This window comes from Rhinolophus sinicus, chromosome 16, assembly GCF_057876585.1.
Source record: "Rhinolophus sinicus isolate RSI-liver-muscle chromosome 16, RSI-T2T, whole genome shotgun sequence".
NCBI classification, from domain to species: domain Eukaryota; kingdom Metazoa; phylum Chordata; class Mammalia; order Chiroptera; family Rhinolophidae; genus Rhinolophus; species Rhinolophus sinicus.
The window spans coordinates 20,537,342-20,551,256 of record NC_142516.1 but is presented as its reverse complement, the minus strand read 5'-3'; the positions used below and the strand labels follow the sequence as shown (position 1 = coordinate 20,551,256).

At 35.8% G+C, this 13,915-nt stretch overlaps 1 protein-coding gene across 4 annotated transcripts in view; it reads left to right on the top strand.

The window, feature by feature from the left end:
* The window catches only part of MUSK (muscle associated receptor tyrosine kinase), an 83,722-nt gene that overhangs the window by 24,046 nt on the left and 45,761 nt on the right, over positions 1-13,915 (top strand). The window contains exons 6-7 of one of the 4 annotated variants that reach the window (XM_088792910.1): positions 2,074-2,103; positions 11,884-11,913. The exons of 2 other annotated variants lie outside the window; for them this stretch is intronic. In XM_088792910.1, coding sequence (XP_088649036.1) covers positions 2,074-2,103; positions 11,884-11,913 — 60 coding nt within the window. The remainder of the gene's footprint in view (positions 1-2,073; positions 2,104-11,883; positions 11,914-13,915) is intronic. One more of the 4 variants, XM_019749519.3, reaches the window with a different exon arrangement.

Here is a 13,915-nt window from a genome sequence, read left to right as displayed (position 1 = left end):
GAACTATATAGGTATAGTGATTTGACACCGGCAGGGGAGTCTCTGTGGTTTCCCAAATTCCATAGTCACCTGCAATGCAGAAAGGAGTTGTCAATCTCACAACTGTGGAGGCTCTTTCTTTGAAAAGCTTACCCTCTGTGACAATGGGCTTTCGGAGTGGTTTCATGGCAGGACATGATGAGGGCCCAAGAAATCTATGTATCATATTTTATAGATTCTAATTTTTAAAATATTTTAAAATATTAAAATGGGATGCATCTCAGAGTCATTGGTTTCTTACAATCACCATTGGCTAATCGTTGCTGTTGTTTCTTTGTTGTGCATTTTAATATCTCTGAAACTGAGATTTGTCTTATTTGTCTTAAAGGCAATCAATCACACCTGGCTTGTGGCTTCCGCTTCTAGTAAGACCATTTCTTAGCTGTCTCCAAATGTGAGAATGAATATACAACGATAAAACAAAGATAAATCACTCATATTGGCTCATAAAGATTTCCGTATATTTAACTAGAAATATTCCTTCTGCTTGAGATCATTTCTTTTAATTAGTTCCTCACAGAGATGAAAACATCATGTTCAGTAGCATGATTCCATGTAGTCTTTCCCCGGCCCCCCAACATTTATACTTGCTGCATATTAGCTTTGTTAGATTGAAAACAGAGACAGAGTGACTTTTCAGTGCCCTGTAGAAAGAATTCTCTTCTAAGTCAAGAGTCTTGTGTGTGTTTCTCCAATCTGCTTCATGTTCTGTTAGGTATGGTATGTATCCAAAGAATGATCCATGTATCTTTACTAAAACAGTTTTCTCCTGAGTACTCTAAAGGACAGAAAGACAGACACAATGGCAGAGTGACAGGACAATGAAATGTCTTATCACACATTATGGAGAGGCTGCCATCATGGAGGCTTTAGATGACCTCTGGAGTGTAAGATTCTGATTTTACTTTTGTTTTTGACCAGAGGGATATTCTCCCTTTAAAAAATGTGCCTAATAAACACTATATCACAGAAATTAAATGCTTTTAATATGATAATGTAATTCTTCTTGTTTTATAGCCAGAGGTCAGTGTTACAAGTTTTTTAATCATTGGGAAAGATCCATTTAAAAATTTACAAATATATAATTTTTTTTTATATTTTCCTTATATTCTCACATATTTCCCTTGTATTTCCTTTATATTCTTTGATTTACCTATTATGAAATGATTTATTTATTTTGAGCCGAGTGTAGATCTTACTACATTCAGAATCCTCCTTTGTGTATAGAAACTGGTTGAGTGAAGAATACTTAAGATCCAAATTAAAATAGATGGATGTTGGAATGCATTGGGCTCCCTGTTGATTGCATTTGCTATTACTTTGTTTACCCTTGGAGCTTTAAGCCATTAGGAAAAGATTGGGCAAAAGTGAAGCTGGAACCAAGGGATGGTTTTCAGTCAGCAATACCAGTGGGAAGTGGTTGGCTGGCACCAGTACAAAGCTGCAAATGAAAGCCCTAGAAGCAGACAAAGAACAAGAACAGAGCCCTTTTAGGTAGAGTGTTATTGCAAGTTTCCCTAATGTTTAAACAACTTCTCATTTGCATGGGGCCTCCAAAGCAGAAGCCTGTGTCAGCACTTGGGAGAGGCATTTTGGGGAGTGAGGATGGAAGGCCAGCCATTTGGCAAATTTAAGTGGCCTCTGTATATGAGTCTCCATCACTTGTCAGCACACTTGAGTACTGCCAGTCCATTGCTCGGCTGAAAGGCTTCACCACATACCCTTAGAGCTGACCAGGTATATCGGAGGCATTTTTTTTTGAAGAATGTGTGCAGACATACGCAGTATATAAGACAACAAGTAGAATTCCAAACGACCAAATCAAATCATTAAATAAATATATATAAAATATAATATATATACCATATATGGTATGCAGGCAAATGTCAATAGACAAAACGATAAGATCAGGACTGGTTTCAAAAATGCTAGATTTCTGGCTGCCTTCTTTCCTTAGTGTGTCCAGAGTAGTGTAAGTGATCATGTAATGTTTACACAACATTTGATTCGCTTTTTCCTTTGTTTATGCTGCAGCTCTTAATATGACAAATGCCACAGAGAGAGGTATTTAACACCCCAATGTGTGCTGTGCTCTCAGTGATTGCAATTTTAATCAAATTTGCAGTGGTCCTGTTCCCGGCATCAGTTCTACTTTGTGATGCCACTAACAGGTTTGATTTGCTGTCATGAGTACACTGTGTATTTAAAAGCCAAACAAAAGAAAAAGACATAAACCTTTGATATCCTGGGGGGCAATCAAGGGGAAAATTAAATCTGCATGATGAATAGGATGCATGCTCTAAGAAAAGAGTTTGACCCATTTGTTCTGACTTAAGGGGATATTATGTTGCATTCTCATCTAAAGAGTTCTGTAGTACTTTCAAGAAACAATGGTAAAGTGGTCCTTTGGTTGAAGAGTTGTCAGTAAAGATCTCTAAGGGAAAAAGAGTTATATAATGATTATAGCACTTAGATAATAGTTTAAATTAAAAAACAGTTAGGCCCTCTTTAATTACAGGTTTGAAGAAAAATGTGCTTCAAAGATTTGCCTTAAATCGTTTAAGATAATTGGATTATTCAATATAATGTTCACATGTTTGAAAGGAGACGTTGTGAGCTGAAATTTGCATACTCTAATTGAAGTAAGATTTTATTTCACTTTTTAAGTATTAAAATGAGATGCACAAGTGCAAACATACATACACCAAAGAGGAAAAGTTCTTTCTGTTTAATGCATTAATTCCTCCAACAAAGATTCGTTGAGTGATTTTCCAGGCACTATGCAAGACAGAGAAGGCCAGGCCTTCACTGGGCTTCATTTTGAAATGTAACTATTTTGAATCATGCAAAAATTATCAGGGAAAGCTATTAGAACTCTATGGCGATATGGAATTTGAATAATATTGCATTCAGTTATTTCCTTCAGAAATCAAATATATGACTTTCAATTTTTAATTAGTATATTCATTTCCATGAATGCATACAAGTTTCCATGACTATACAAGGCATGCATATTCTAGAGGAAACTTAATGTACTGGCCAATAACATAAACTCTAGACTCTTGAGAAAACTGCTTGGGCTCCAGAGTCTAGAGCAAACAGCCTTAGTACAAATCCTGGCTCCACCACTTACTACCTGTGTAACTACAGGCAGTTCACTTAAGTCTCTTTGTGCCTCAATTTCCCCACCTGTAAAATGGGGTTAATAATACACTTGATCTCATAAGTTATAGGAGGATAAATTCAGCTAATGTACTTAAGGCTCTTACAAGAGTGCTTGGCACAGAGAAATCACTCAAATAATAGTTATCAATGTTAGTTCTAGGGCTAATGTAATTTCTATGCAACAAAAGCAATGATTTAAATACATGTGAAGACGATTGCAGCTCTTTATTCCATGTCTCATCTTTATCTTTGAGGTTGAAGCAATATAAAGTTGAACGGCAAAAACTGTATTTTTATTTCAAATAGAGTAGATTTTGCTCACTTTGGTCCTGTCAGAAGAGGAATCATTGACTTTAAATTGGATTGGACCCCAGAAGTCATGTAATTCAATCCCTTACTTTACAGAAAGGAAACTTGAGACCAGAAATTACTACTTTGCTCAAGTTAGCAAGGAGCTTGGATGTCATGATTCCAAGGCCCAGATATCTTCCATTACCCCATTCTTGAGTCTTTCCTTTCACTATATTTATTCTGTGTGGATCAGTACTCTGAAGTGTTCACATGCTTTAGCATCAGATAAACCTGGGTGTTAATCCTGACTCTGCCACTCACTAGTTACGTGAGGTTGTTGCATCATTTACTTAACCTCTGCAAGTGTATTTCCTCGTTTGTGAAATGGGGGCAATGTCACTTAGAACCTAGGGTTCCTAAAATGGACCAAGAGAGCATGTACCCAGTGTCTATGTGGTAGCTCTTCCATAAATATTGGCTGTTGTTGGGATTGTTGTCTGTTGTTTACATTGTTACAGAGCCGGATGATTCTACCCAGAGACTATTGCTGGTTAGGCTTCTCAAATTTCACAAACAGAATGTCAACATTACCAACTGCTCCTCTTGTTTCCAAAGAACATAAATCTACCCTCAATCAGCAATGCTTTGTACCTGCATTCTTGGTACTTGTTAGAGATTATAACTTCGAGTTGGCCCCACTGTGACAAGTGATATAAGGCAGCTTATCTAAGAAGCTGTGTGAAGATGTACCTTTACTGGAAAACTAGAAAGGGCTGTTTAGAGTCAACCTGTCCAAAGAAAAACAGTATAACGACATGACAGTCCAGGCAACCTTAGTGCATATCCTGAGCCTACATCATATTCTACTCACTAGAAAAACATCTATTTGGCAAAAATCTAACTGAAAATAGTGATCATTCCATCATACACTGCTCTGACGTAAATCTCAAGCGAGAAATTGCTTTAAAAATGTAGGGGGAAATGGTCTCTTCTGAGAAACTGGCATTTTGTTTTCCTTTTTATGGCGAGAAATGTTTATTTTCTTTTGCCTCATTCTTTGGTGCTACCTGGCTTGTATCTCAGAATCCAATTTGATGTGCAAGTTACACTAAACCAACCAGAAGTCTCCTTTTCCCTGAAACTAACATGTTGTCATTTAATTTAATTTATTGTCACATCATTGATTATACTCACTTCAAAACTTCTATGGAAAGAGATGGAAATAATGAAACTGATGGATTAATGGAACTTTTCTTTCAAGCTGGTAGTTCTCAAACATCAGCGCAGATCTTATTATTAATAATAATGAGATCTAGGAGGCATTCCCCAGAGATTCAGATCTAATAGGTCTGTGGTAAGGCCTTTTAACAATTTCCCTAATAGTCCTAATGTAGGTAGTAGTCAGTCAATGGACCACACTTTGGGAAACACAGACATAAGGATTTCTACTTGGAATGTTTTTCATTCCAGTTGAAGCTTGCAAACTTAAGGAGAAAGTTAGCGTATCTACAATTAGGAGATATGTTAGGGCAGCTTCAAATTTACTCATTTGTTGAGTGCCTACTGTACTCCATATAATGAGGTAATTACTAAGGATACAAAGATAAATAAGACATGGCTTGTTTCTTGAAAAGTTTTCAAATATAGTGAGGAATATAGACATGTAAACAAGTAATTACAATAATTGAGGTTCAATATATTTGCAATGATAGAAGTTTGTAGGATACATACTCAGGAGGGGAAGAAATAGTAAGAGGTCACAGAAAGCTTCAGAGAGGTGAGGTCCAACAGGGCTTTGATTGATGAACAGAAACCAGTTCATGGTACAGATCATATCACAATGAGAAATGGAAGAAAGCAGATTTATCATGAAAGCACAGGCTGGCAGTGCCTCATAACCAGGGAAAGAAAGGACTAGAGCATTTCTTATCTATTCATGGTGTTAAAAAAAACCAGAATGAGCTGTGATTTGACTCACAGGCTAACACTGAGATTAGATTATACTCCTTGGTATCCATTCTTGGACACAATTTTTAAATGAGTATGTATCTACCATCTTGTCTGCATAGGAACCTAGAGTTTGGAGGCCTATGGCCCTGTTTGGGCACCTGGAATCCCATCTCAAAGGCCACGGAAATCCAATGCCACTTTAGATAACTGGGACACCATGGTGTCACTTAAGATTAAGGTTTTGGCTCCTGTTTCTTTTCCCAGCTAAAACAAAAGTTACAGAAATTAAGATGAAATAATTTCTGGTTTTTAATAAACTTTAGCTTCTTTGACTGCTGTCAGAGTTCAGGTATCTTCCTTTTCATGAGAGTAAGTCAAAAATGTTATTTAAAAGTAAACTAAGATTTTGATAAATATACCATGATTACGTAAGATGTTAATATTAGAGGAAGTCGAATGAAGGGTACTGGAAACTCACTATGCTATCTTTGCAACTCTCCTGTAAATCTAAAATTATTTCAAAACAAAACTCCTTTAAAAGGGTAAACTAAGAAAGGCTTCTGTTTTGGCAATTCAGCAGGCTAGTATCCTCTCCCGTTAAAATCAGAAAAAATGATTTGTTTTGAAAGAATTGATTTGTTTTAAGAAAAAAGTGAATCAGAACTGAAGTCCAACTTTTTTACGGGCTTATGGTTCAACTTCTAACATATTTTCAGAACCATTTTAACAAAAATATTTTTAATAGTTGCTCTATCGGCATCTGAGACTGAAATAAAAACAACTGAACTTCGTGTGGCTCTTGTTGGAATTAGTTGGTAAACACTTCGTGCTCGCAGTCACTATTCACCATCCCTATTTACAAGCTTGGAAAATGTTATCATCTCAAAGGCCACAGGGATGATTCCAACCCAAGCCACTTGAGAGAATCATGATGTCACAGCAACAGGCACGTCTTACTTTGAGAAGAGAGTGGCTGTTTGTGAGGGTGCTGTGTATGTTTTCTAAGGCAGCGTGCATTCTGGTGGCTTCAGAGATGGAGCCACAGTGGATAAACCTCCTCAAGCATAACTCTGCTTCAAAGGGGACAGAAATGTAAACAGTGGCGGCACACCAGGATCTGGTATGTTTGCTTTAGCTACCAAGAAGTCAGGAAAGAAAAACCAGGTATTGACTTTGGTTTATCATTATGAATATCAGGTTTTCTTTTAATGAATGGAAAGCAAAAGAAGAATCTGTTCAAAAACCAAGTCCCACACAGCCTCGATGGGATTACTTTTCAACCACTCCTGAGCCAATTCTTTTTTTAAGTAAAAAACAAAAAAAATTAAAATGACACTTTTTGTTCTTTATAATGCTTGTCTTCTAACAGGCATCTCTGACTCAATAACTTCTAAAACAGAATGCTAGATGAAACAAACGTAGCCTATTTATGAACAGATTCAAATAATCTAGTATTGACCGGCGTCCATGTTTTAAAAACACGGTCTGAAGAGTAGATTTCTCTTTCTCCAGAGTGAGTCCTCTCTTTTCAGATAATTGAGCAATGGATGTCAGCACATGCTTTTAACACCCAGAAAAAGGGTACTCAACATGATCAATATCTGGAATGTAGCCATCTAAGGGAGATTAAAATTTTAAAATACAATAAAATTTAAAAACACCCTTTTTAAAAAGTCAGTTGGAGGAACAATTTTCATGTGTCAGAAGGATACTCTAGAGATAGAAATAGCTGAGAGAGAGAGAGAGAGAGAGAGAGAGAGAGAGAGAGAGAGAGAGAACTAGGAGACCTGGCTTCAAAATTAGCCTTTAATACTTTCTAGTTGTGTGTTAGTTGATATATTAATTAACTGCTTTGTACAAATCATTTCATTTCATCGTCTCCACAATTCTATGAGTTGGGAGCTGATATCTACATTTTCTGCATGAAGAAACTCAAGTTTAGAGAAACTGAACAGTAGCCCAAATCAAACAGCTCGTAAGCAGTAGAGTGAAGATTCAAACCCAGATCTGCCTGCCTGGATTGTTGTAAGGGTATTGTGTATAACTGCAAAGAAACGACACTAATAACACAATTTTGATTTCCCGATTTCTGAGCATGTCCTTATAAAAAGCCCTCAAATGGTGTTCTTAGAGTACCAGACGGTCAGCGATTTATTTAAGAGATTGACTATGAAGAAAATGATAAACAATGCCATTTTATGAAGAGCAAAGAATGTGCTACTTCAGCCTCTGTGCGATTTAACTCTAGGTAGCTAAATTCCTATTATCTTCTTGGCACTCTTCACTCTTGCAGTCTAAAGAATGCAAACTATCCGACATGTCAGCCTGTTTTCTCTTCTGGTTTTGTTTCTTTTTCTCCACAAGGTCTACATGACCAGTATAATTTTACTAAATGTGTTCCTTTTATTTCTACCAGGGAAACTTGATGGCTTTCCCTCCTCCCATATAACAACACATTTCCTCCACTAAATTCCTTCGCCAATCAATTAACACAGTGAATTGAGTAAGAAAAACATATTTTACCTTTCCTAGAATCAAATCATACACACACACACACACACACTGATGTTCAAAATTGGGGAGATAGACCTTAATTAATAGCAAGTATAAAAATGAATACTGGTTATGCATGATTTGCAATGACCCGACTATATTATTATATGACTGCAAATAAAAACTTATGCAAATTTATATTCACAGAAATAGCGAATTTAGAAAGAGTCTTTTATTCTTTGTATGAGATCGTATGTGTATGCTAGTTTCAGTTCCATGTAAGTAAAGGGGGTAAATAAGGGGTTCATAAGTGAGCAAACAGGACAGTGAACTGAGGCTAGCAAGCTTGGAAAAATAAAAATATTTGATGGATTTTTTCCCCCAGTGGATAGAAGTAGAAACTAGGTCTTACGGGTGACCTAGAGTATAAGGAAACCAGTTTGGGTTTGATTTAGAGCATATTCTTTTTCTTAAACAGAGCTGTTTAAAATGGGTTGCTATGATAGCATTAAGTTCCCCATAAATCAAAGTATTCAAGAAAATGATGGATATACTATTTAACTTGGATGTTGACTATCTCAGATTATTCAAAAAAGAGAAGTCTCTGATTCTCTATTATAAGTATCCTACGGAACAATCCCAAGAATGCAGAGAAGGAAAATTCATCATTAATCTCTCTCTCTTTTTTAAAGAGATTGTGCTGGATTTTAGGGGAGAAAAACAAAAAAACAACAACAGAAGTAAAGTATGATACGCTGCTCCCTTCCCAACCCCTCCCCCCCAAAGTAGATTACAAATCCATTTGAAAGACAAGATCACGGATGCATTACACATAAAGCAGTTAAATGAGAATTTAGCAATTCAATGGGAATAAAGACCATGAAGCAGAAAATTTAAAAATTGGTAAGTGGTAAAACAATAAATTCAGAAGTCAAGAGGGATCACAGTCTAGGCAAGCAGGATATATGGAAAAACCAGGACTACAGTTTGACCTGGGAATGACACTGAATACACTGAATGCGTGTGCTCAAGCTTAAATAGGTTTTGCAGATTATGCTTGCATTATTGTCTCTAATTTAAAGTAACCTCAGTTGTGTGTGAATGTGTATACATATGTGTGCATATTAATACATAAACATATATAAATATATATGTATAAAGATTTATATTTGCATCTATGCATGGAAAGACATTTTAAGAGTCTGTGTATGAAAATGTAATTTCTGGTAAAACTAAGCTTCATCTGAGGAAAAGGGCAAATCTTAGACACTCTTTTAGCTCTTGAGTTGGTTCTATATATCTGCAGTGAAGGAAATGTCTGCATTCTTTCAAAACTTTGCACTGCTCCCAATTCCAAACAAACCAAGCAAAAGGAACAGTAGCCACAATAACAACAAAATGAAAACTAGCCAAGGGAAAATCAGCATTATCCTCAGAGTATACACTGAGTACAGCCTAGGAAAAGATCCCTGGAGCAAAACTGAAAGGAGACTCAGAATTTTCCTGCACCTGCTCCAGAACCTTAGCAAGAGTAGTGGAAGAGCAGGAAAATGATGAGTGAATCTGATTCTCAAAACTTACGGAGGCCCTTCAACATTAGTCGAATAAAATTTTGGAGTTATAGCAGCTAGGGAACAACACACTTCCTATACGAGTCCCATGCCCATCTTAGCTGCTTGTAAATAGTTACTTTGCTGGCGAAAAAAAAAAAAAAAAGAATATTATATTTTCCAAGCTGGGAAATAATAAGCACAATTGTGCTGAGGTACTAGAAAGACATGCCAGCCCAAAGGCATTCAAGTGCAATTTTTCAGGCCTAATCTGGTCCAACAATGGACCTTCATTTATTTCTTCTGATTAAGGTCTGTGTTACAAACGGGATCTCTGTAGTTTTTCAAATGTCCAGTTGACCAGTTTTAAGTACAGGAAAAACTCATATTTATCCAATATTTATGCTTTAGCAGACACTGTTAGGGATGGTGTAAAAAAACAATTGCTTTGTTTAGAGATACATTTGACAGATAACCTCTCCATCTACTTTTAACCATAAATGTATTCAATTTCGAAGTGTCAACAAAATAACTCCAAACCTATAGGAAAGTTTCATACATTTATTGATGCCCAATTTTTGAGGGCATGCCCAGAAGCAAGATCTCAGTGCATTGAGAAAATGCTCCAAAGAATGGCAGTTTTGCAGCTCATTTTATACATTAAAATTGAAGGAGAAAACGTAAGGAAGGTCATGAAATCCTTTGGTGGTAGATTAAGGAGATGGGAGAAAGCAAAGTGAGGAAATCTCTTGGATTAGATAAAAAGCAAAATGGAGATACACATACTTCTTTTACACTGGTGGGTGCAGGAGAGTTAATAATTAGAGATAGTATGCTGGGAACAAGTTAGCAACGAGGGGTTCTGTGCTCTGTGCTCTGGTGCCTGTGGTTGTGCCCTGAGAAGTCTAGAAAAGAAAATTACTCTGACATTTCAAAGGTATGTCTTCCAAGATTCATAAGAACAGTGCACAGGGCTCACGTAAGGTCAAGATTGGCCTTTGCTAAGGAAGCTATAAGCCTGGGACCTGACTACCCACCAGTGGAATTTATGATCAGACCATCCTGTGTGGTTCCTTTCCATCACTGAACTTGTCAGGCCTGCCATGTGTCCCCCTGAGCATGTCAGGTTTATTACATAACCCCTCTTTGGTTCACAGAAGCTTTAAGTAGTCTTTGACCGTAATACTTAAAATAAGAACGTGCCACTGACTTTGTTGGTGGAAGTAGGAAAAGTCCAGAGAGAGTCAAGTCTAAATGGGAAATTATAATTCACTTAAATTGAAGGGGGTTGGCTGTTAAATGTAAAAATGAGGACTTCTCACTATGATACTAAGTAGAACAGACAATTTGAGGCTCTAAAAATTTCTGGTTTTGCACCTGCAATAAATCTGTGAGTCTCAGATTCCTTGTCTGGAAAATGGGCTAAATAATATAAATTATGCACAATCACAGGGATATGGCCAGGGTAAAATGAGATAATGTATAATGTATGAAAATATCCATAATCTGTGAAGAACTATGCAAATATATTCTTACCGTTAAATGTAGTTAACAATACCGTTGCTGTTTTATACTTCTAAACACATGTTGCAATTAGCTTTTCACTAGTTCGAAGAAAGGTCTAAATTGCTATGAACAAATAAACCTTCCCAGAAAATAGAACTCCATGCGGGATCTACATCTGACATGCTTATAGTAAACACTTTGGAACAATTAATTGTCTCTTTTCCAGGATTATTTTTTTTAATTTATAACTTCTCAATTCTGTATACCCCATTTAGACATTTTTACATTTTTTCTTTATAGCTTGCTTCACTGGTAGTTTCCTAGAAGATAATGATCTGCTCCTCTCTGCTCTCTGAGCAGAGGAGAGAATGTCTGTTGGTGACAGGCTCTGCTCTGCAGAAAACCCCTAATCCTCTGTTTACCACAACATGAGGCTATTGCCATAGAAATGATAGCTGAGATCCCAGATTCAACATCACTGACTTCACAGCAGGGCCTTGTAAGAGGCAAAGCCAAGTTCACAAGGGGAAACACAATTTGTAAGAATAGTAGGCAGTCTGTTGCCTTGAAAGAAAGGGTAATTGTCAGCATTAAAATAAAAATGCATGAATAACTCTGTTGTTGGGTATGCTGTAGTTTATTTTCTGTGTAGTACTATCTGACTAAAAGTAATAATTTGAAATTTTATTTCATTTAATAGTTTGCTTTTAAAAGGCCAGCAGTTTCTCTTGATTGTATTTGTTTCTTATTGAAATAAGGAATAAGCAGATTTAATTAATCTTGTTGCACAATTGATATTTCTGTGGTCCAAGATTTCCCTTTTCATGATGTGTTGTTTTTGTTTGTGTGTCTATTGTATTTGTTTGTTTTGTCTTGTTTCTATTAATAGAAGAAAGTGAACCTGAGCAAGATAATAAAGGTATTTTTTTTTTCTTTCTGCACTGTTTCTTTTTAAATGTGTGGTTCTATTCATTGATTATTTCTGCTAACGTTATAAACAACTCTAAGTGCCATTATTTTGTTAGATAATAACAAATGATGTTAATATGGTGAATATTAAATCAGCATTTAACAGCATTATTAGATAAGCTGCTTTATTACATACTTATTGACCATTTACTTCTACTAAAAAAAGATTGAGTCAACATAATGTTTAAACTTAGTATGCCAAATTCTGAAAATGCAAACAAAGTGAAATGACATAAGTCAGCATGAGAATATAAATCTCACACAGATTGGAAAAGAAAGTTACACTTTGACTAAAAGCCTTTTTTTTTTCTTTCTTTTTTTTTTTTTTTTTGATGGGGGAGAATGTTATAATTTTTGGAGAAATGTAAAAATGTCAAGGTACCAGAGTAGGTTTTTATTATTATTACTTCAAGAGGACAGTTATTATGCACTTACTCCAAACCAAACCAAACCAAAGCAATCAAACTTAAATTAATTTTAATTGTACACAGATATATAATATATACATATTAAAAAATGTTTAGAGGAGAGTGGCTGGAAATTGAGTTTGTTTGGGAAAAACCCTACTGTAGAATAAGAGTTTTCCTTCCAAGAAAGCACCTCCCATCCTAATTCAGACTCAAATTGTGTGCTGTTCTAACCTAAACTTTTGTATTTTTTGAATGAAATTCACAAGCCCTCATACAATACAGTTTGGCTCTAGGAATAAACCTTAGGCTGGTATTATTTGAAACAGCACCTCCTTTATCTTAGTAACTCAAATAAGGTATTTGAGAGGTTTCCCTATTTCTAAATAACAGGCTGCTTACAACTAAATTTAGATAAAATCCTTTCACTTGCTCCTGTGTAATTGTTTCTTATTTTAGTTTAGTTTTTGCTTGTGTTTGTTTTCAATTTACTCCTATCAATCATTGCTGGCTTAAATCAAGTAACCTTAAAAACCTTTTTAAGAGAAACTAGAAAATAATAAAGAACACGAGGAAATAAAATCCATGTGAGCTCATTGTGTCCTTTGAAATCATTGCTCAGAAACAGAATTTACAAAAGACTTAAGTATTCCTGTGGTCTTATTCCCTTACCAAGAAAAGAGACGTAATGCATCGCAAGCCAAACTGCTCATTAATTTCAGGACTTAATTTGGATCCGTTGCCCATTAGGCTTTCCATTACACACTATTGCAATTTCAGAGTGAACAATGGCTCTATCTCCTTATCACAAATTCAGATTACCCCTTAAAGTGATAATCAATAATAAAACTTATTATGTCACTGAAAGTGCTTTGAAAAATGGAGCGAGAGAGAATACAATATGGTTATTATAAAGGCCTTTGGAATCACTGGCTGCTTAAGCCCAATTTTGAAGGTAAGAATCTCAATCTGCAGTTAGCACTGTTAACTTTTCCAAAAGAAATTAAAGGTCCAAACTCATGAATACCATGAGAGAAAGCCCATGGATAGATTGCCCTTGTCTATTTTGTACGTTGGAGACGAACGATGGGACAGCAAGTGGGAAAGAGCTCATGCCGAATTGGATAATGATGGATAAGACTGTCTACTGAAGGAAGATTCTATCACTTTTTTCTTTAAAAATCCATATCAAAACATTTGTAAACAATGAAACAATATGGAATCAATAATAGACAAGTACTTCCTTATTACATAAAGAAAAAAAAAACAGTTGGAAACATTTTCCAAATTACTAAGTAACGTCATACCCCTTCTATGAAGAAGCTTGTTTATGTAACAGAAATACTTCTATATAGTCTTTCATGCAAATAAAATGCAAGTAGGGATATTCAATGGACATTTTACTTGACATGAAACATATCACGTTACTTTTACAATTGATGACCTGGAATGTATTTTTAGTTTGTGGCTACCACTAAAAGAATGGGAATTTATTATTGAATTATGTCTAAGTTTGTTATTACAGGTGCATTATTATCCATGGAG